Source organism: Trichosurus vulpecula, chromosome 1 (assembly GCF_011100635.1).
Source record: "Trichosurus vulpecula isolate mTriVul1 chromosome 1, mTriVul1.pri, whole genome shotgun sequence".
Lineage (NCBI taxonomy): Eukaryota > Metazoa > Chordata > Mammalia > Diprotodontia > Phalangeridae > Trichosurus > Trichosurus vulpecula.
In genome coordinates this window covers 535699969-535723748 of record NC_050573.1, presented here as the reverse complement: position 1 = coordinate 535723748, position 23780 = coordinate 535699969, and the positions used below count along the sequence as shown (strand labels likewise).

General features: G+C 41.5%; 1 protein-coding gene across 1 annotated transcript in view; it reads left to right on the top strand.

The window, feature by feature from the left end:
- FAM20C (FAM20C golgi associated secretory pathway kinase) overlaps positions 1-23780 on the top strand; it is a 149620-nt gene that overhangs the window by 101827 nt on the left and 24013 nt on the right. Inside the window, exons 4-5 of the mRNA XM_036741366.1 lie at positions 12719-12811; positions 15877-15992. Of these exons, the coding sequence (XP_036597261.1) occupies positions 12719-12811; positions 15877-15992 (209 nt within the window). The remainder of the gene's footprint in view (positions 1-12718; positions 12812-15876; positions 15993-23780) is intronic.

The following is a 23780-nucleotide window of genomic DNA, read 5'->3' as shown; positions in this document are numbered from 1 at the left end:
AATTCAGAAACCTGTAACATTCCTCTTCTTCTTCTGATTGGCAGAACTACTCACAGAGTGAGATAAGATGAGATATTTGAAAGCACTTAGCACAGTGCCTGGCACATAGGAGGTACTTGTTCAGTCGTTTTTCAGTCACATTGGACTTTGCCTGACCCAGTTTGGGTGGGTTTTTTGTTGTTGCTATTGGTTTTGGGCGGGGGTGGGGGGGAGGTAGGGGGGGTGGGCAAAGATACTGGAGTGGTTTGTCATTTCCTTCTGCAGCTCATTTTATAGGTGAGGAACTGAGGCAAATGGCGTTAAATGACTTGCCTAAGATCACAAGCTAGTAAATGTCTGAAGCTAGGTTTGAACTCAAGTCTTCTTGACTCTAGGCCAAGTGCTCTCTCCACTGCAATCTAGCTGCTGTCTTATTTCATAGATGAGGAAATCTGATCCTATTGGTATGATTTTAGATGGACAGTTTGAGTGCAAGGAAGCTAATTAAATCTGCATAGTTACAAATATGTGCACATACGTGCATGTATGTTTACAAAGAGAAAATAAGTAATGTGAATTTTCATTAAGCAGTCCTTGATTACCGTGCTTTAGTGTATGCCCTTAAAAAATGCAGAGTTTCTACAATATAAAGAAGTAGCATTTTTTGCTCCTGTTTTGGAAAGGGAGAGTTTTGAAGGTAGGCTAAAATTCAGAAATTTCACTTGGAAAGCCCCTAGGAGATAGATCATCTAGTCTGGTCCTCACATTATAGATGACAAAACTGGGGCCAGAATGTTTAAAACTCTTAACCCAGGTTCATGCATCTAGCAAGTGAAAGAGTCAGGATTTGAACCCATCTTCTTATTTCTATTTTTACCACTTTCAAGGCAGCAGCTTGGTGGTTGAGTAGATAAAGCAGACCTGAGTTCAAATCCTGCCTTTGACACTTAGCAGCTCTGGGACTCTGGGCAGCCTCTCTCAGCCTCAGTTTCCTCATCTATAAAATAGAAATGGTAACACCACTTAACTTCCAGGGTTATTGTGAGGCTCCGGTGAGATAACGTGGACGAAGCACCTTTCAAACCATAAAGTACTATATGAATGCTGACCACTACTACTGTCGTTACCACCGGAGTTTCTTCTTGCTCACTCCCTCCTCCACATTTATCTTCATGCTTGCACACACGCGCGCGCGCACACACACTCCCAGTTGTTTAAAAGCAGCATGTGCTTTAAGTGACTTTCTATGTACTATACACTGATGTGAGCCATGCAAACAGCAAGTTTCATTAGAACTGCCTCCATGCCACCAGTACTGACTTAAGCCCTTTACTCAGAACTCACTGGCCAATGATGTTAGACGGGCGCATCTAGCAATCATTACCCATTCTGTTCCCCAGACTATGGTATTATCAATACTACTCTTCAATCTCTACCAGTCTGTTATAATAAAAAAAAAATCCTCTTCTAGGAAGGAATCACTTTCCCAAACAGTAATTCTTAGGGTTTGTTACCAAGTTACTGACAACTTTATTTTGGACTGGATTTCAGTAAGATGGATGACTCTCCACCAGTCTGTTAATAATGAAAATCAGTCAGTCAAAGGTATTGATTTAGCACCTGCTACGAGCCAAGCATTGTGCTTGGTGCTGGAGTTACCAGCCTAGAAGCCACCATCTAAGGGAGTAACCGCCTAGAGAGACCCCACCAAATTCTAGGCTGCCATAAGCAGTACATGGGTAGATAGTGTCTCTTGGAAGGAAATCAGCTGCCTGGCTGGGCAGAAAAATATAAACTAGTGCTTTTGGTCCAAGTTACCTACCAAGTACTGAAACAACAAGAAAAAAGAAATCCAAAGTCATTTCCATCTGTCCTGCTATTGAATCCTCCTGTTAGAATGTAAACTCCTTGAGAGATGGGACTCACTCTTGGTTTTTCTGTATACTGAGTGCTTAATACAGTACTTGACACAGCACAGTACATAGCATTTAATATAAGTGAGTTTTCATTCATTCTGATACAAAGAATGCAACTATCCCTGCTCTCAAGAAAACCTAAGGAGGGGAATTCACTTGAAACTTGAGTGCATGTGGATGCTTGAGGAAATTTTTAGCATCTCTATCAAAAAATGACTCTATAAATTAAGAATATTATTTTTAACAGTTATCCTAATGATGCACAGTCACATTCATTCTTGTAAAGCAGATGGATTGGAGTACAATTCGTTGCTTCTCCAAGGGCTTGCTTTTCTGATATAAGATCATGTGGAAGTGGGGAGGGAGGGGAGGGAGAGAGGAAGAGAGAGAGGGAGAGAAGGAGGAACAAAGAGACAGAGAGAGTAAGAGAGAAGGAGGGAAAGACAGTGAGAGAGAGAGACAGAGAGACAGAGAGAGACAGACAGAGAGAGAGAGAGAGAGAGAGAGAGAGAGAGAGAGAGAGAGAGAGAGAGGAAGAGACAGAGAGGAAGAGGGAGAGGGAGAGAAGGAGGAACAAGGAGACAGAGAGAGTAAGAGAGAAGGAGGGAAAGACAGAGACAGAGACAGGGAGAGAAGGAGAAACAAAGAGACAGAGTACAAGAGAAAAGGGAAGAAGAGATGGAGGTGGGGAGGTAAAGGGAGGGACAGACAGAGAGAGAAAACTGCTGTCAGAGCTGACCAGGAGAATCATAAGGCCTCTGCACTGGCCACAGGAAACAAGAGAATCAAAAAGAGTGGCAGGCTGCTATATCTCATCTGGTCATCTTCACCTTCCCATTTGACTACTTCTAGCTTCCCCTAATGCTTGGAGACAAAATCAGGCCATGTTCATTTCAATCTCAAGTTCAGGTCAGTGGAGGGACTGGCCTTGTTTTTAAGGGTCAGGTCAGTTTTGAATTGAAAAAATTGGAACCTGTTGATTCCACTAAACTACCTCCTGGCTTCAGTCCCCCGACCTACCGGTGCCCCTTTTAGCAATTCCTATTGTTCTGCCTGACTGGGTGGTGCCTGGCATTTGCTCCGTTGACAAGAATTTCTTAAGCATCTACTTTGTGCCAGGCACTGAAGATACAAAGACAAAAAATGAAAAAATCCCAGGTCTCAAGGAACTTGAACTGAAGGGGAGACACCATGTACATATATGAATGCGTATAGAACAGATCCAAAAGGACAGGCTTCTTATACGTGCTTGCACCTAAGCTGCATTCTAACGGAAGGCAGGACCTCTTTGAAGGTGGGGGAAGTCATGAGGGAGGACGTTCCAAGCGTGGGAGATTGCCTGTGCAAACCATGGAGACTGCAGGTGGGGTGCTATATGTGAGGGACAGAGACAAGGTCAATTTGGTCACAGTGAGAGCACAGGAAGGGAAATAATACATAACGAAGCTACAAAGATAGGAAGGAAGGAAGGAAATAAGCATTTATTACCTTAATAATATTAATTTATTATTAGTCCTTACTATGTGACAGGCACCGTACTAAGGGCTTTACAAATATTGTTTCATTCGATCCTCACAACAACCCTGCAGGGTAAATACTGTTATTATCCCTGTTTTACAGTTGAGGAAACTGGGGCACAGAGGTTAAGTGACTTGCCCAGGGCTTCCCAGCTAGTAAGTGTCAGAGGCCAGATTTTAACTCAGGTCTCTCTGACTCCAGGCCTAGGGCTCTATTCACTGTGATGCCTAGCTGCAGATTGAACAGAGGCAGGTGGGAGTCTATTAAGGTAGAGAATGACATGTTTACTTTTGTTTTTGTTTTTATTATCATCATTATTATTTCTGTACTCTTTAAGGTTTTAAAGGTATTTCCTTAACAGCCTTGTAAATAATGAAAACCGTTGTCGTTCAGTCATTTTCAGTTGTGTCCAACTCTTTGTGACCTCATTAGGGGTTTTCTTGGCAAAGATACTAGAGTCGTTTGCCATTTCCTTCTCCAGCTCATTTTACATGTAAGGAAGGGTGCAGTGGCTTGCCCAGGGTCACATAGCTAGTGCCTGAAGCCAGATTTGAACTCAGGAAGATGTGTCTTCCTGACTCCAGGCCTGGCACTCTGTCCACTGTGCCACCTAGCTGCCCCTGAATGCAACTATCTCTCATTTTACAGAGAAGGAAGCTGAGTCTCAGAGAAGTAAAGTGATTCACCCTTTACCTACATAGCTTCCTAGGAAGTGCCTTCGCTGCAAAGACATGAGCCAAAAAGTCTCCTGACTCAGGACAGATCTCTTAACCATTTTGCAGCAAGGTGTCTCTTTGCCCCCACTCAAAATAACTAGAAGGCAACAAGGAATACTCTAATAATCATAATATGAGGAGTCTCTTTAACAATAGAGAGCATTCTGTTTGGCTCACCAAGTGACACAGTCAGTTTCCTCAAAACATTAAAATCCCAAACATAAAATTCCCTTCTAATTTTTACGAATCAGGCCTTATGTCATATTTATTCCACCCTCCCCACCTCCCCAAGTCATAATTTCCTTTATCCTTTTTTGTACCTAGACCCAGTGTGATGTAGAGGAAGGGGCACAGGTCTGGGAGTCAAGAATCCTGCGTTCTAATTGCAGCCCTGCAACTGTAATGAACTGTAATTTTGGCAAGACATTTCTCTCTGGGCCTTCATCTTTAAAATGATGAAGCAGGGGTGGGGATCTCTAGGGTCCCACCAAGCTCTATGGCCTTGATTTCCAATGACAGAATTTTCCTAAAATCTCTGTGCTTTTGTCAGATATACCAAGAGGATGGAAAATAGTGTAATTAGGAAACAGAAGCTAGCGTGTGCTGTTTTCGGATGATTAATGTTTAAAAAGAGAGAGAGTGAGAGATGAATAAATGAGGTTAGGGTAGCAGGATGTAGAAGACTATGCCAGATTGTTTGATGTTTCTGTGCTGCCTAGAGAGAGAGTGCAGATAGAAAGCTTGTAAAAGAAAAATAATCCCCAAATAAACAGCAGACATCATTTTCTTCTTCGAGGTCTAATCTTTGGTACAAATCAGGAGCTCCGTGGGAGTAAATTGGTCACTGGACAGTGTGGAGAGGAAGGATCCCAACATGTGAAATGCTACTCCTTTCACCCCCTTTCCACCCATAAAAGCAGCCTGTGCTCTGGGCCCTGCTCATATTCCACATCCCTCATGAAACCTTTCCAGAGTGCCTCATTCTTCAGTTCTCTCTCTCTCTCTCTCTCTCTCTCTCTCTCTCTCTCTCTCTCTCTCTCTCTCTCTCCTCTCTCTCTCTCTCCCCCCTTTCTCTCTCTCTTTCTCCCTCTTCCTCTCTCTCTTCCCCCCTTTCCCTCCCTTCCCCCCCTTCTCTCTCTTCTTCCTTTTCTCCTCCTCTCTCTTTTCCCTTCTCTCTCTTCCTCCTTCCCTCCTCCTGTCTTTTTCTCTTTCCTCTCTCTCTGTCTCGGTTTCTTCTCTCTCTCTGTGTCTCTGTTTCTGTCTCTCTCTGTGTGTTTGTTTCTATCCCTCTATATCTCCCTGTCTGTCTCTCTTGCTCTCTGTTTCTCTGTCTTTGTCTTTCCTTGGAACCCCCAGGGCACTTATCATCCATATCATCCATATTACTCTTCACCCCCCTGCAGTACTTATCACAAAGCCTTGCACACAGCAGGTAACTTAACAAATATTTGTGGATTGAGTGATGAGGGGAATCTAATTTTCCAGGCTATAGAAAAGCTAACTTTAGTCTTTCATCATGGGGTGAGGACAATCTTATATTCCAGAGGAGCACAATTTCTGGGAGGTCTTATCAGTCTGAAAAAGATTTCAAGGACAGGCTCATTTCACTGGAAGGAGGATGTCATTGTCCCAGCTGGGATTGGCCTGTACTGGCCATCAGTGTTTTGCATAGGAGGGTGTTAAACTCTAGCACTTTCGTAAACATAGGCCAGGACTCATCTGGAGCAGAGGTGCTCCTTCAGTTAAGCACAATTAACCATGAATCAGTCACCATGATATAGTGGTAAATAAAGGTAGTAGATTCAGAAAACCTGAGTTCAAATCCTATCTCTGACAACTCACTACTTGTATAACCTTGCTTAGAGTCAGAAAGACTTGAGTTCAAATGTGGCCTCAAACACATACTGGCTATGTGACCCTGGGCAAGTCACTTTACCTATTTGCCTCAGTTTCTTTGTCTTTAAAATGGCGATAATTATAGCACCTACCAGAGTTTTTGTGAGAATCAAATGAGATGATAATTGTAAAGTACTTAGCACAGTGCCTGGCATATAGTATGTGCTATATAAATGGTATTATTATCGTTGTCTCAGAGTCTCCCCCTTTCATCTATAAAATGCGTGTGTGTGTGTGTGTGTGTGTGTGTGTGTGTAAGTGTAATAAAGGGCTTTGGAGGACCCTTAGAGCTCTCAATCTATGATCTTGAATAAATACAATATACATACTTGCATACATATATATTAGAAAGAGGGAGGGAGGGAGAAGGAGAAAAAGAGAGAGGGGGGAGGAGGAAGAGAAGAGGGAAGGAGAGGAAGGAGAAAGAGAGAGTGGGAGAAAGTGAGGGAGAGAGAGAGAGAATAAGCACAAAAAATAATTTAAAGGCAGCAGGGAGATATGTGGGGGAGGGGGCAGGAAGGGAGGGGAAGACCTCCTACGGAGGGTGGTACTTGAACGGATCCCTAAGGCAAACTACAGGTTCTGAGTGGTGGAGGTGAGGAGGAGATGGCGCCTCCCAAGCACAGGGGACAGCTTTTCAGAGGCATGAAAGTGGGAGATAGAAAATTGTTTCCAGAGAATAGCAAGTGGGCCCCTTCTGAGTGTCAGCATCCCACCCACAGCCTTATCATAGGGTCTGTAATAAGTGCTCTAGAAATAACTGCGTGGTGGCAGGGTTGGGTAGAGAGGGAAAAGATTAGAACTCATAACCTAAGCATTATGATTTTCCATGGCACTTGAAATGCCTTAAGGTGGAAAATCCAGCCTTCTAGGCAACTGGCTGGTACCTAGAATTCCCCCATTAGAACTTAATCCCTTTAACTTAATCCCCAAGACTTTGGCTCCAGTTGAACTCCAGATACTACCAGAGAAGAGAGGATCTCAAGCTGTTATTGGTTATTTATATCTGGTATGAATGAAAAATGGAAGGGAAGTTCCCAGGAAAGGTGGCCAAAGGCACGGATTTGGGAAGCTACCACCTGGCTTCCTTACTAGATTAAATAACAGATAGTGTTCACCTTCTATCCCCCTATCCTCACCAATCTCCCCCCACCCCCACCACTCTCCCCTCACCCCCACCCCCAATGTGGGCATAAGGAATAAAATCCCCCTTCTTTTACCTTGAAAGGGTAAAGTCCCTTGGCCTCCAGCCAAGGTGTAGTGAGTGACAGGCATAAGCCTTGGAAGAAAGATCATCTGTGTTCTATGCTCTTGGTTCTGTCTCTGAGCTGAGCAAGTCAAGTCTCTGAACTTCAGTTACCTCCTCCGAGATGAGAGTTTTGAACTAGTTTGGAGGTTCTTAACCTGAGGTCTGTGAATCTGTTTTTATTGTTGTTAATATCTTGATAACTGTCTTTCAGGATAATTGGTTTCCTTCACAATTGTGTATATTTCATTTTATGTTTTTGAAAACATTCTTTTGAAAGGAGAAGGGGTCCATGAGCTAAAAGGTTAAGAATCCCTGAACTGACTGATTTTTCCAGTTCCTTCCTGCTCTTTGCCTGGGTTTCAACTGGTAGAATCGTAGTGGTGATCATTAATTGTCAAGAGGAGTGGCCATGAACCAGAATGTCCATTTCATAGGGTCACAGATTAGAATTCAGGTCACTTTGTCCAAACCTTTCGATTTTACAGATGAGGAAACAAGCCCAAAGAAGTTATTTCCTTTTTCTCATTATGCTCTGTAAAGAGTAAGATTACATTGTATTTTCTGAACCAAGTTTTCTTTGTGAAGGAACAGTTGTGTTATATTTCATCTCTCCAGGAGATTTTGTTTTTTAAAGCAACAGATGGAAGTGGTTTATTTACTTGAACAAATTTTCTGATGCCTATCAGCTAACTCAAGTAATATTTGTAAGTGCGGGAGGGAAGGAATTGGGTGTGTCCCCTTTCTCTTAATGGGTTTTCAAATTTTGTCTCCTCATAGGAGGAGCTAGTTTGGAAGTTTTTCACCTTCCACCTGAGGGAAAAGTGGATATTTGGGCTCTGACAATACATCCCTTGTTAGCCATCTTTTCTTCTAGTATTGTCTTCACCAAACACGTCTTGCTTTGCTAAGGTCAGTAACAGCAGGCTGAGTTTGTAATCTGAAGTCATAACTTGGCTTCTGGTCTTGAAGGCTTTATCTGTTACCAGTGGCCATGTAGTGAGGTGGGAAGCCAGGTGACCTGGCTTCTAGGCTTGGCTCTGCTGCTAACTAAACATGTGACTTTTGGCTTTGATAGTCTTAGCTAACCATTAGAAAATTCCGTGCCTGGAACTTTCTCTCTCCTTGCTTCTGCCTCTTGGCCTCCCAGGCTTCCTTCAAGTCTTAGCCTTTCCCTATCATCCTTAATCTTAGCGCCTTCCCGCTATATATAGATAGCATTGTCCATAGTTGTTGGCATGTTGTTCCCCGCCCCCCCATTAGACTGTCCCCTGCTTCCTTTCTTTCCCAGCACTTTGCACAGTGTACTATGTAGTAGTTGCTTAATAAATGCTGGCTGACTTGGTTTATTAGGTGGTACGGTAGACAGAGAGCTGTGCCTAGAATCAGAATAACAAGGTCAATTCCTTTCCTAAATGCTTACTAGCTGTGTGACCCTGAGAAAATCACTGAACTTCTGTTTCAGTATTTTTCCATCTGTAAAATGGGGATAATAATAACACCTATCTCCCAAGATTGTCATGAGAATCAGCTGAGATAATATTTGTACAGTGCTTAGCACAGTGTCTGGCACACTTTAGGCACTTAGTAAATGCTCATTTCTTTTTCAAATAAAGGGGTTGGACTAAACGATCTTTAGGACCTCCTTTTGGCTGTGAAATTTCCTGGTGGCACCCTATCGCCTGTAGGATCAAATATCAATTCCTCTCTGGTTTTGAAAGGTCTCCAACTTATACCTTCCTCCCCTTCCAAACCCTGTAGTCTAACTAGACTGACCCTGCTCCTCCTCGTCACACATAGTAAAACATCTCCTACCTTTGTGGACAAGCTATCCCCAGTACCTGGAATGCTTTCCCTCCTCTGCCTTTTTGAAAGCACTGTTTCCTTCAAAACTTGGCTCATTTACTACCTTCTAAATGAAGTCTTTCCTGACTGCCACCCAGCCCCTAGTAGCCCCCAGTTATTTTGTAAAGACATATGTGATATGTATGCTCATGTATGCACAAGTATATACATACACCAAAGTGGATTTATTAAGCACCTGCTTTGTGCTAGGCACCATATGTTAAGTGCTAGCAAAGACAGAAAGGGAAAAAACAGTGCCTATTCTCAAGAAGTTCATAGTTTCTCTCTCTCTCTCTCTCTCTCTCTTTCTCTTTCTCTCTCTCTCTCCATATATATATATATATATATATATATATATATATATATATATATACATACATATATGAGAGAGATATAGATATAGATGTATTGATATAGATAGATCAATATACATGCACGCGTATTTTTACATGTTGTCACTCCCCAACAGAGTGTAAGCTTATTGTAATCTTGAAACCTAGTATAGTTCATAGCCTAGTTGGTACTTAATAAATGCTAACTGATAGATGGGATGATTGATGGATTCTCTAAAACTTCAAGGCCAGAGTGTGAGTAACTAAAAGTATCTGTTCAGAGCAAAAAAAAAAAAAAAGCAGAAACCAGGAGATCTGGATGAATCCCAACATCCAGAAGAGCAATCACGAAAATTGAGAGCTAGAGGAAACCCAAAGTCAGCAACAAAATAGACAGACAAGGCACCAGAGGAAGATTCTTGAGCAGGTTGGGGCTAGGCACCAGGAGGCAGTCCATGTAGGCATTAGCCACTGATGATCTCTGAAGTCTTTCCAACACTGAGATTCTGCAGTACTGTTGGAAGGTAGATTGTCGAGCGCCTGAGAGATTAGGGGCATTGAAGGCCAAGATGACCAAGAGGAATGGAGAGCTATAAGCAGCATTAGGGATAGATGCCAGAGATCCTGGATCCTCTCCCTGATGCTTCTGAGCATCACTTTGGGAAAGGACCCAAGCTCAGTGGAGTTGGTCCCAGCTGTTCCAGCGGGAGCAGACAATTGGCATCACCTGGATGAAGAAGTGCTCATTGGACCACAAATCCTGACAAATCTCCTGGCTCCTGGTCCAATCTGCTCCAGTCTCTTGTACAGAGGAAATCACTGGAGTGTGTCACTGTGAACAAGAGGCTGTCCCAGCAGCCCCTCCAAGCAGGTGCCTGGGTGTTTGACAGATACACTACCCACCCCAGCTGTGTGTACTGTCGAAGAGCTAGGTATTGTCGGCAGACGGCAATTATTTACCTTTGGCAAGGGAGTGAATAGATTGGATTATTTATGTGGACTTAGGGAGGCTGAGTTTAATATTAACATCTTATGTTTACATGGTGAAATCTGTGACTTTCATTTTCCTGGCTCTGAAAATGAACAAACAATAATCTCCCATGCCTCCAGAGCAGGATCTCACTTATCAGGCTTTGGAAGTCCCAGGAGAAGTGTTTCAGAAGAGAACCTGGTTGATGGCTACCTTTCTTCCTAAAGGAAGGAAATATGTTAGGCTCGGATGGCTGCCTCAAAATCATGGCTTTTATTTCAGAGATGGTAGGGCCCATGCCAGAGAGAGGAGAGAAACTGATGCTCAGCTGTGGGGATATATATGTATAGAGATGAGTCACTGACTTGCCAAAAAGTAGTTTGTTTATATTTTTACTGTGATTCAGCATAGTACTGTGGGAAGAGCACAGGGCTTGGAATCAGCAGAGATGTGGGTTCAGATGCTGCCTCTGCCACTTAGTAGTTGGATGATCCTGGGTAAGCCAGCCATCTACTCTCCTTGAATTTCAGTTTCCCCATCCATAAAATGGAATTAATAAATGCCTCCTATTACTCTACAGGATTGTTGTAAGGATAAAATCACATGACATTTGCAAAACACTTTATCAGTCTTAAAATTCTGCCTAGATTTCAGTTATTGTGGTGGGGGGAGGGGCATTGTGGTTTTTTTTTTAATTTTATTTTGGTTCATACATGTAATTTCATCACTGTAAGGAAACTCCCTTGGGCATCAACGTAACTCAGTGGATAGAATGCAGGGCTTGGAATCAGAAAGACTTGCCTTCCTGAGTTCAAATCTGGTCTCAGACACTTAGTAGCTGTGTGACCCTGGACAAGTCACTTCACCCTGTTTGCCTCAGTTTCCTCATCTGTAAAATGAGCTGGTGAAGGAAATGGTGAATCACCAGTACCTTTGCCAAGAAAACCCCAAATGGGGTCATGAAGAGCTGGACATGATTGAAACAACAGAATAACAACAGGAGGGGGGATGTGCACACAGTTTAATTTGCACTATTAACTTTATTACTTTATTAAGTCTATAGACAATCAACAAAATAATAAATCAGGCCCTGATTTATGATGTTAGTAGATTTCTGAAGTGTAGATGTTCACACTGAGAGTTTAACAATTGGCTCCAGCACACTCTTGATTGATATTATGATTTTGTCCTCCCAGCATTTTTATAGATGAAGAAACAGATTTGCCCAAGACCCCATTCATTTCATAAGATAAGGTCATAGATTTAGAAGGGGATGTAAAGACCCTCTAGTTCAGCCCCTCTCCTTCGTTTTGCTAGATAAGGAAACTGAGATCCGGAGTATTAAATCAGCTCACCCAATACTGCACATGGCTAGTCATTGGCAGAGCTGGGATCTTCAGCCAGGCCCTCTGCTTTCTAAATCCAGAGAACTTTCCACTGTACCACACACAGCCTCAATCCATGCTGATTCAACTTAGTTCAACACAACAGACATAGTGTGAGGCAGAGCTGGAGGGAGAAAGACCAAAAAACAAAACAAAAAAATCCCTGCCCTCATGATATTTACATTCTGCTTAGGCACTTTATTACTTGTAAGTGTTAGAACCGGCAAATAGACCAAATGGAAGATAATTTGGGTCAGGGGACAGACTCTGTCAGCAGGAATGCAGAGGTAAGGGTCCCCCTTGCTGAGAGACCAAAACATTCTGATCCTTAATTCATTCTGGTGTTGTAGGTCACCTTGAGAGGTCAACTTCCAGGAAATCCCCAGAGGAAGGTGAGAGGATACTCCTCTCTCCCCACCTCCCATCCCAATTCTTCTCCACAAAACATCTTTTAGTTACTCAAAGCAAAATCATATGGAAACAGGTTATATTCGCTTATACTCCACTTTGCATCTAAAATTCCGAACAAAGGAAAGTTTGTTTTATTTGATAATTTTGGGGAATGAATCATGTGGTAGTGGAAAGTCTGCGTTTTCCAAGTAATACTGACTTTTCTTTCCTTGTCTATACTTTTGATCTAATTACGTGTATGTGTGTGTGTGTATGTGTCTGTGTCTGTGTCTGTGTCTGTGTCGTCTCCTCCAAAAGAATATAAGCTCTTTGAGGGCAGGGGCATTTTGTGTTTGTCTCCCCGGAGCTTAGCCCAATGAGAGCTCAGCCAGTGCTTGGCACATAGTAGGTGCTTAATAATTGTTTCTTCAGTGATTAATTCCCATGGGAGAATTGCTTCCTCAGTGAGATAAAGATTCAGGCTCATCTGTTTCTGTTTTTGTCTCTCTCTTTTTTCCTTCCCAGGCAAACCAGGGAGCAGGAGACACCTCCCGACTTTTTTTATTTCTCCGACTATGAAAGACATAATGCTGAGATTGCTGCCTTTCATCTGGACAGGTAAGCTATCATTTCTTGCCTTTGCTGACAATCCCAGTACATCTGCCCCATCATTAGCCTCACTGAATTACAGAATCTCAGCTCAAATAAACCCGTGGTGAGTCTGGGCATCCCATCCTCCTTACATCTGTTCCCCACCAAAAAAAAAAAAGAGTCATCATCATTCAGTTCTCTGTGAGAGGAATACCAATGCATGGAATCCTACACTGATAAAGTGTAACTCTACATAACATTGGATTGCTTTTCCCTCCCTTCTTCCCCACCCTCCTTCACCAACAATTGTCTCACATGCATCAAAAATGTGGACCAATTTCTAATGTTCAACAGAGCTAAATTTAAGTAAAAAGTATATCTATAGCTTAATTTAGTCACATAAGACTTTTCCAAACTCAGAGGAGGGAGAGGAAGTCTCATACCTCCTCCTAGGGGACACTCACTCTCTCTCTCTCACAAACACACACACACACACACACACACACACACCCCATAATGTTTTTTAGAAATAAAGTATAGTTAAAGTGAACATAAATAGAAGCCTGGAAGGGGGAACTGGAGAAGTGTCAGAGAAAGACCACATGTAATCAATCAAGAAGTATTTCTAAATATAGTGTCAGACACTATAAATGCTAGGAGTATGGAGACAAAATCAAAATAGCTCCTGCCCTCAAGGAGATTACATTCTCTCAGTAGGAAGAACATGTACAAAGTCTTAAGACAAGAAGAGAAAGAAATATCTGTGGGTGGGATTAGGAAACAGGGAAAAGTACCAGTGGATGGGATAGGGGAGGAGGATATTGCTAGCCTACCCCACTATAGCTTTGATTGTAGGATTTGAGGATCCTAGGTTTATTTTTTAGCACCACCATTCTACCTCTACCCCATCTTGTCTTCTGTGAAAGCTCAAACCACATTTTCCTTACGGTAGCACAGAGTACCCCAGAGTGATTACCCCAATTTTCACTATCTAAGGAATGGCTCTGTCCAAGTCCGAGATAACTCATTTTCCAGTGAACTGCTTTTGGGGATGTTTCACCCTGTTTCCCTTCAACTGATATCATTAATTTGAACCTACCTACTTACAGAATGTTTTTGGAATGCCTGTTGCCTTCTTATAGAGAGTCAGCTTTCATCCCTGCAGAACAGTGGGCAAGAAAGAATAGTGATCAGGAAGCAGCTGTCCGGGAGCCCACAAAATTAAGAACTCAGGCAAGAGTGAATGATGGGAGGGAAGATTCCCAGATCTCCTTTCCCTCCCTTCAGCATCTCAAGCAATAAAGAGAAATCACTCTGTGCAAATCCTGAGTTTTTCCTCCAGGAGAATGTTATCTGTTCTCCAGCAATAAAACAAATAAGTGTATTTAAGCTTGTTAAACAGATTTGGGGAAATTTATGGATATAAACTCTTGGGGGGGGCACACATATGTACAGTGAATCCTCCACTTGTTTAGAGGTCAGAATTCTTGTAATCTGTATCTGGAATATAGCCTGTACCTATAAGCAAGCAAAAAAAGCCCTCAGAGAAAAGGCAAACGGTAGTCACAAAACACATATATTTTATTCTTTAGGAAGTAACTATGCTGTTCTTTAATGGTTGAGCACATGGAGAGGTGAATCACCAAAAAGAGCTATACAAAATTAAAAATTTGGGTCTGCGCACCCCAGCAAAAACTGACAGCTGACTATGAAGAAAAGAGACAGAAAAACTGAAAAGTAGACCAATTTTCCCATATGATTTCTAGTTCTTCAGAACAACAATCTGTAGTCATTTCATATAAAAGCAAACATTCCCTTCACACCTCAGTAGCTTATTTTATAACACAGTATAAAAAATGATGCTTGTTAATTATGTCAGTGATGATTTGGAAAAGGTTAGATTATATTCAGAGCACCGTTTAAGAAAAAAGGGGATGATGGGCACGATGGTACACGCCTGTTACTGGGGAGACTAAAGCTGATGGGTCACATGAGCTCAAGACTGAAGAAGGGTTAAAGCCAGTTGGGTGTCTGCACTAAGTTCAGCACCAATATGGTGAGCCCCCAGGAGTGAAGGGCCACCAAGCTGTCTAAGGAAGGGGAAATTGTCCCAGATCAAAGGGAAAAAATGGAACAAGGTAAATCTTCTGTATTGATCAGTATTGGGATCAGTCGTGAGTGGCCACTTCAGTTCTTTCATGGGTGAGATAGGGAGGGAAGGAAGGAAAGAATAAATGAACGAATGAACAAAGGGAAGAAGGGAGGGAGAGAGGGAGAAAGGAAAAGAGGAAGGAAGGGAAGAAGGAAGGAAGGAGCATATACTCCAATATATAAAGACTTACATCAACCATTAAAAAGTTTTAATGTTTTACTTTACCATGCATATCTGATACAAGGGTTTTATTTTTCTTTCCTTTGGGAGGCCAGGGAGGTTAGAGGTGGTGGTTACCAAAATGAGGGGGGAAAAGAAAAAGAAAAGTAAGAAAAGGGGATCATCATCAAAACATTTAAAATGCATAGAACAGAACAGAGCAAAGGTTAGTAAGAAACATAGACAAGCAGGGCATCTTTGAAAATAATATGTTGAATTTATTATAAACTTAAAAAGAAAAGCAAGCTCTCCATGATAAAGATTCACAGTTTCATGTACAACCCTTTCTTCCTGCCTGTTCTACTTTATGTATGGAAATGCACCTTTTATTTGGTGTTGGTTAAGTTCAGAATTTTTAAAAGGAAAAAAAAATTCATAGCATTTTAAAAAACTAAGGGTCAGAGAAGCATCACTTTTGTACTTTTGTTGGGAAGAATGCTTCACTACATAATGCTGAAGGACACATCCATCAGCATTCCTGTAGCCTGTTTCTTTTGTGTCCTTCATCTTCCAGAACATGAGGCAGCAGAAGGATGTGCCCATGGGTGCTCTTAATCCCAGCAGTCCTCCAACTAAGGCTGGGTCTCAAAGACAGTAAGACAGGAATTGAAGTCATTCAGTTCACTGAAAAATAACTCAGTTGAGTTGAGCTATTTTGTGCCATGTAAAAAGAGCCTCATTGTAATGTTTTGCATTTAATTATTGTTATTTTTACTACCAGAATCCTAGATTTCCGCCGTGTCCCTCCAGTTGCAGGCCGAATGGTCAATATGACCAAGGAGATAAGGGATGTCACACGAGACAAGAAACTGTGGAGAACATTCTTCATCTCTCCAGGTAGCACTGCACACCAACACAGCTATAGCCACAATGGCTCTCATTTCTGGGATCCTGGGAAGAGGGGAAGAGATTGTGTCTGATAGTTCTTACCCGGAGGGCTACTGAACAGTGTGTGTCAGTTTGATTTTCTTAAAGGGCTATCACTGAATTTTCCTTGTAAATCTGGTAGCCTTATATGGCAAATGCAGTGAAATCCTGTGATATCAGGATTCCTGCCACAGATATGAAGCAGGATAAATAAGGAAACATTAAATGAAGGAAACATTTCCCCAGGGGTCAGTTTGGGGCATTTTATAGAGAAAACTGTTAAAAGAAGGGATGAGATGATAAGGTTTCCTGGTGAAATAGATTGAATTTGCATCCAGATAGCTCACCATGACTCATTCATTTAATACAAATACGTTAAGTACAGTGTGTGTGTAGAACATTGTGTTGTGATTGGGTCTATAAAGTATCCCCTTGATAATTTGATTCATATAGCATTAAATCTAGGAATTAATTTGGGTGATATAATCTTTATGGCACAGCCCACACATGAGCCCTGAATATCTCTTTAATCATTTATATACAAAGTGCTGTGCTTGGCATAAAAAGTTCAGATAAGATAAAAATTCCTTCCTCAGGTAGTAGTTCAAGAGGGGCATAAAATATGTATACAGGTAATGGATATGCAGCATGGTGATGTGTGGGAAAAGTTCTGGAATTGTTATGGGAGGACCTGGGTTCGAATCCTGACTCTGTGTTGACCCTGGGCAAGTTATAACCTCTCTAGACCTTAGTTTCCTCATCTATAAAATGCTATTTTATCAGACGACTCCTAAGGGTTCTAATTTGTTGATCTTATCTTACATGATAATTGTATCAGAGACATCAGTCAACAGGCATTTATTACATTCATGCTTTATGCCATGTCATGTGCTGGGCTGCTTAGGATACAAGTATGCAAAAAGAGTGAAACAGTCCCTTTCTCTCAAGGAACTTACATAGGGAGAAAAACAAAGATCTTTGTGGAGCTACAAAGTGTCACATGAGAAAGCTGCACATTAGACCTAACAACTTAATTCTACTAGGGCTGCTAAGAGAAGTCTAAACACCCAGATTGGAGCAAAGAGTTGAGAATTGTCTCCATCATAATTTTTAGATTTTTCTCAGTTTCCTGCATTCTTCAGACAAAGTTGATTTTTTTTTTACCTCAGTTATCCAAATTTCACTTTGTATCACCTTGACCTGCCCCTTTGGGCCCTTGCCCATCCATTGTAAAGCAGTGACAGCAATCCTTTACAAGGTGGTTATGTTCTGCTGATAGAGAGATGTGCCACCTAAACAGATTTGGGTCTGGTTGCTGTTGTTCTGAATACTGACATTCACACATTGATAGCTATTAGAAACCCTGGAAGATGCAAAGCTAAGTCAGTATTGCTGGAATTCTAACCTGAGATGTTTCAGCCTGTGATTATCCCCTGTATACTTGGAGTTGTGACACTTTGAATGGATGGATGAATATTTATAAAACACCTACTATGTGTAGTAAATGCTAAATGCTGTGATTGCAAATGGAAAATTCAGTTCCTACTCCCGAGGAGGTCTCATTATAATTGGGGAAAATAACACAGAAAAGAGGGTTCATCCCCATGGGGAATGGAAGTCTCAGTCATGCAGATAGCAATGCCCAGAAGTCTGGAAGATGTAGCCACAGAGTAGACAGCCAGGCCACTTTAAGCCATTTAAGACTTTTAGAAGAGTGGCATCAGAGGATGTCATAAAACCAATAAATGACATTATATTCTAATTCAGTTATTAAAATTAATTCATTTAGTTTTGAGAATCTCACTTTGTACATGAAGACTTCCCTGAACACCCCAGATGGAAATGATCTTTTCTTCCTCATTTTACGGAAGAGGAGACTGATAATCAGAAGAAGGAAGTGACTTACCTCAGGTCACACAGTCAGTGGTGAAGCCACAACTCAGACCCAGGGGTCCTGATTCCCAGAATCCCTAGGGTAACATTTAGTCCCCTTCAGTAATTCCCTTCCAGGAATGCTCTGTTCCACTCATTGATACTTGACAGTATCAGGTGGCATAGACTATTTCCATTTATGTCTTATCTTCCTGATTTGATTGTCAGGGCCTTGAAAGAAGAGGACTCACCTTCTTGAACTCAGGAAAACCAGCCTCAGACACTTACTAGCTGTGTGACCCTGGGCAAGTCCCTGTTTGCCCCAGTTTGCTCATATGTAAAATGAGAATTATAATAGCACCTACATCCCAGAGTTATTGTGAGGCTCAATAAGATAATAATTGAAAGCTCTTAGCACAGTGCCTGCTGCATAGCTGTTGGTTGTCTTTCATTTCTGAAGAGGGCTCATGACATCACAAGGGTAATGTCTTGACTTGCTCATGAATTTGGATTTAGTTGAAGTGAGGCAGAGCTACATAAATTCATCAGCCTCACTCTCTCCCCCACTATCATCAAAGTCCAAAGGCAAGGCAAAGAGCAATACAACTGGCACATAGTAGGTACTATAAAAATGTTAGTTATCATCATCATTGTCATCATCACCACCATCATCATTTTATAGTCATGTTACCCCAGCTCCCATCCCTAACAGAGAGGCCTGAATATAATAGGAACTCAGTAAATGTTTGTTGATTGACTGAAATGGACTCACTTCATAAAACCCTTTGAGATGTTTGCCCAACTGAGACATCACAAAACCAACGTGAGGAATCATCCTTTTTCTTAACTTAGTCTGGGCTGATCTGGGTGTAGCATGTTACATGGGATCACAGACTTTGTGCTGGAAGGAACATTAAAGATCATCCAATCCAGCCCCCCATTTTATAGAAAAACAAAGGCTAAATGACCTACCCAAGCTTACATTTGAACCCATGGTCTCTGACTCCAAATTTACTTGATCCTTATACCTCTACTGTATCACTGTACCTCATCATTAAGGGACTTAGCCATTTCCTTGTCATGCTTTTGGAAGTACTGGAGTTATCCCAGGGATTTGGATAGTGGAATGATTGGATGATATGCCATAGGTAACTGAAACTACCCAAAGCAGGGAAATCAACAATGAAAGCTTCTAGTTAATGTGAAAGATACTCATCTGGTCTCACAGTTTTAGACATAATAAGGATGCCTCGGCCAGAGGATTTTTTCCCAGCTCTCTCTAATTCATCCAGATAAAAACCAATTAAGATATTTGATTATCTGTGCCTCAAGCTTTGCTTGAACATAAAAGCCCAAACTAACAGCCTTTTTTTCTATAGATTTTCCAGATCAATATGCTCTGCTCTTTTTCTTAATTGTGCTCATAAGTCTGTCAAAATCAATCTCCATAAATCCATAATTTAATTAACTCTATTCTCATCACCAAAAGTGCAGCAAGTCCCTCATATACTTTATTCATCCCAGAGCACACTTAACCAAGGACAAAATCATATATGAAAGGCCCAAAAGTATCCACTGGAAAAATACATTGCCATTCAGCATCTCATATAAAAATGATTCAGCCCCATAGGAGTTTAAAATTATTGACCAAGTCAGTAAGCAGGGAATACTTAATTAGATGTTATTAGAATCAAAAGAGACCTTGGAAGTTCTTTTAACGTGCCACTCAATGTAAAAATCCTTTATAAGGTATATGATGAATTATCCTCTGCTTGAATACTTCCAGTGACAAAGAACTCACTACCTCACAGGGTCATTTTGGACAGCTCTGTTTGTTAAATTCTTAACTCTGTGACATAATTGACCTCCCTGTAGCTTCCAACTCATTGATCACAGTTCTGTCTTTTGGTGAAACAAACAAAAATCTTTTTTATTCAGCTAGCTTTTCAGATAATTAACGAAAGCTGCTGAATTTCCCCCTTACCATTTCTTCAAAGTAAACCACCTTAGATCCTTCAGTCCGTAGCATAGGGCTGGCACTTATTAGGCACTTAATAAATGCTTGCTTGCTTGATTCAATCAATCCAGAGTCCTCCTATACCCCAATCCTAGACTCGCCTTAGCTGGGGAATCCAAGGCTGATCAGTCTAAGCTCTAAGTTGTTTCCTTTTAAAATATGGGGCCTAGGATCCCCCTGTGCTCCCAGTGTGGTCTGACCAGCACAGAGCACAGGGAAACTAATATTTCCCTTTAGCTGGATCCTGTATTTTTGGTAATGTAATCAAAGATTGTTTGAGAAAGACACTTTGCTCTCTTTCTGGTGAAGCCAATGGAAGCAAGCACATCTGATTGGGAGCTTGAGTGGACGATCTTGGAGAAGACCTGTGTATGAATGACTTCTCCCAGAAGTGTGGGTTCTGATTGAATAAAAGCCTAAGGATTGCACTGGAACAGATCCAGGGAATCCTAGCACATTCTTCAGCTCAAAAACCACTGGGTATTACCTATTTCAGTTCAGCTGAATTTAATTCAGCACAGTGTAATTCAGTAAGAGTAAGCACCTTTTAAGAGCTGAGGTTAGATACAAAGACAGAATGAAAAACAGTCTCTCCCCACTAGGAACTTACATTCTACCGGAAGGCACACCATTTAGAGAGCTAACTCATTATAACAGAGCTAGAGGAGAAAGAGGACACTAGCTTGAGATGGCTCAGGGGATAGAACACAGCACCTGAGTTCAGATGTGGCCTCTGACATTTACTAACTGTATAACCTTGGGCAAGTCACTTAACTTCTAGGTGCCTCAGTTTCCTCATCTGTAAAGTGGAAATAATAATAGCACCTACTTCCCAGGGTTACCAGCTAGGTGGTGGAGTGGATAGAGGGCTGGACCCGGAATCAGGAAAGCTCATCTCCCTGAGTTCAAATCTGGCCTCAGACACTTACTAGCTGTGTGACCCTAGGCAAGTGGCTTAACTCTCTTTGCCTCGGTCTCCTCGTCTGTGATATAAACTGGAGAAGGAAATGGCAAGCCACTCCAGTATTTTTGCCTAGAAAACCCCAAATGGAATCACGAAGAGTCAGAGCTGACTGAAAAACAATGGAACTCATTTCCTAGGGTGATTATGAAGATGAACTGAGATAATAATACTGTAAAGCACTTACCAACTTTAAAGTGCTCTCTAAATGCTGGCTGTTATTATGATTAGGGGTAGAATTACTAGTGGCATCAGGGAAAGCATCCTGCAGGCCTGAGGCATCTGAGATAAGGTTAAGGCTTCTGAGAGGCTTTCTAAATGAAATAGTAGGGAGTAAAAGGAAGTCAATAATTATGTAACTTAGTTTTACATCCTTTGTCACAGAGTGGACTCACACTAGCATGACTACTAATGAATAGTAATTTACCAGGATAAAAAGGAGCAATGTTAAAGATGTCAGCCATGGTCTTTAAAATAATTGAGGGAGCCATTTAAGGAATCCGTGCTACAGAGATCGTGCTTTTATTCCCATTTTGCAGTCTCAGAGGGCTATGGAGCCTCCATCCCCCACAAACAAAAGACCATCTGAGTCAGTTATTATTCTGGACAACTCTGCTTCCCATTTGGAAGAGTGATCTGGCATTTTCACTCTGGCTTCAACTTTGAGTTTGAAGTGACCATCAAATGTCAAGATAAACCATAAGGAGTTTCTTAGAAACAGGGACTAGACTTGGGATTTCATTGATTTAGGGAACTCACAGATGGGAAAACACCCCTCTCAATCCAGAATAGCACCTTCTCTGTAACTAGTGGTGTTAAGAGAGTTGCTGAGGAATTGCAGCTAGGTGTCACAGTGGATTGAACTGAGGATCAGGAAGACTCGCCTTCCTGCATTCCAATCTGGCTTCACATACTAAGTAGCTGTGTGACCCTGGGAAAGTTACTTAACCCTGTTTGGCTCAGTTTCCCTCATCTGTAAAATGAGCTGGAGAAGGACATGGCAAACCACTCCAGTATCTCTGCCAAGAAAACTCTTAGGTGGGGCCATGACTAAAACGATTGAACAAAAACACCAAACAGAAGGATGCTTTATCTTGCTGTCTCTGAGAGGGCAGGTACTATTAAGAAATAAAGAACTAACTTTCGAGTTAGGAAAACCCAGGTTCAAGTACTGCCTCAGCACATATTAGCTATGTGACCACATTGCTCAGTATCCAAGATAATGATCTAAAACTGAGTTTCTTAACGTTTTTGGTCTCATGGATGCCCCCACCCCACTCCCCTTTGGCAGTCTGGTAAACCCTATGGACCCCTTCTCAAAATAATATCTGTTGCCTATACTCATAATTGAAGGAAATGCCAAATTTTCTTCAGAGTTAGCTGTATTTTTTTTAACCATCATCGTTTATGAAATCTGTCCATAGACCACATGGGGATCCATGGATCCCTAACTAAGGACTCTTATTTTAAAGACTGTAAATTCCAGGTGAGCTATTTTTGATTATCTTCGATGGAGGGAGCTGCTACACCAGGATTTTCTTGTGCAGGTGAAATCATAGGTCTAGACATCCTCAAAAGAACAACAACAGGTTTTTAAAGAACAGCATAGCTTCAGTGCATCTAAATGATCTCTGTTCCAACTATCCCCATGTCCAAAATGCATCTGTCAGTCAAATGTCAAAATGTTCATCTGGTTGAAAGCCATGAGAAATGTTTAATTTTTATTCATACAGTATAATGATATCAGTGTCCAACTTACCATATCTTACCTTTTTTAACCCAGTGCAATTCGTTTGTGTAATTTGTATTTTACACAGCCTTTTAAATCTGTTCAAAGTGAAATAAGGTCAGTGGAAAGAAGCATTGGACTTGAAATCAGAGGACCTGGATTCAAATCCTAGCCTCTGCTATTTATTTACCTGTATGGCCTTGGATAAGTCACTTAACAAATCTGAGTCTCAGTTTCCTCAATTTAAAATGAGGGGATTGGAATAAATCCCCCTCTGGCTCTAAATCCGAAGAATGTCGAATCTTGCATAAAATGCTCTGAATTTGTGCCTCGATCTCCAGCATACTGAACTTCATTAGCCTAGATGAGTATCTATCTTGGATGATTAAAAAGGAGGGGTTGTTCATTCGTTTGAGTTGTGACCTCATTGGGGGTTTTCTTGGCAAAGATGCTAGATTGGTTTGCCTTTTCCTTCTCCAGCTCATTTTACAGGTGAGGAAACTGAGGCAAACAGGATTAAGTAACTTGCCAAGGGTCACCCAGCTAGTAAGTGTCTGAGGCTGGATTTGAACTCAGGACGATGAGTCTTCCTTACTCCAGGCCAGGCACTCTATCCTCTGCACCACCTAGCTGCCCAAAAAGGGAGGGAATGATGAAGTGAGGAATGAAGAAATAGAATGGAAAAAAGGTAAAAGTCATGGATCAGTCTCCTTTGTGATCCTTAGTTTTAAAGTACAATAGTTGACAATATGTCATATGAATAGGTCCTATGCTTGTCAGCAACTGAAATGTTGTGGGAAGAGGAAGGGCAGACGTTTTATCTGAGGGCATCTTGACTATCCAAGCATTTCGTTCCATTGAAAAAGTCAGTTTCTTGAGTAAATGTTTCTAGACCAAAGAACATGTAACAATGGTGGGCACTGAGGCTATTAATGAATTTGGACAGACTAAGAATGACAGTAATGTTTTACTATTATTTCCACACCTCATTCCTACCATCATCTTGCTACACAGTGGCATAGCAATCAATCAACAAGCATTTATTAAGCATCTACTATTTGCAAGAATCTTCAGGCTATTTGAATAGGGCAAATTTTGTAAGATACTTCTCTTGCAAAAATGCCCCTGCTATTAATCTATTCTGTAAGTGCCCTTTGAGGGGAAAATATTTTGTGAAGT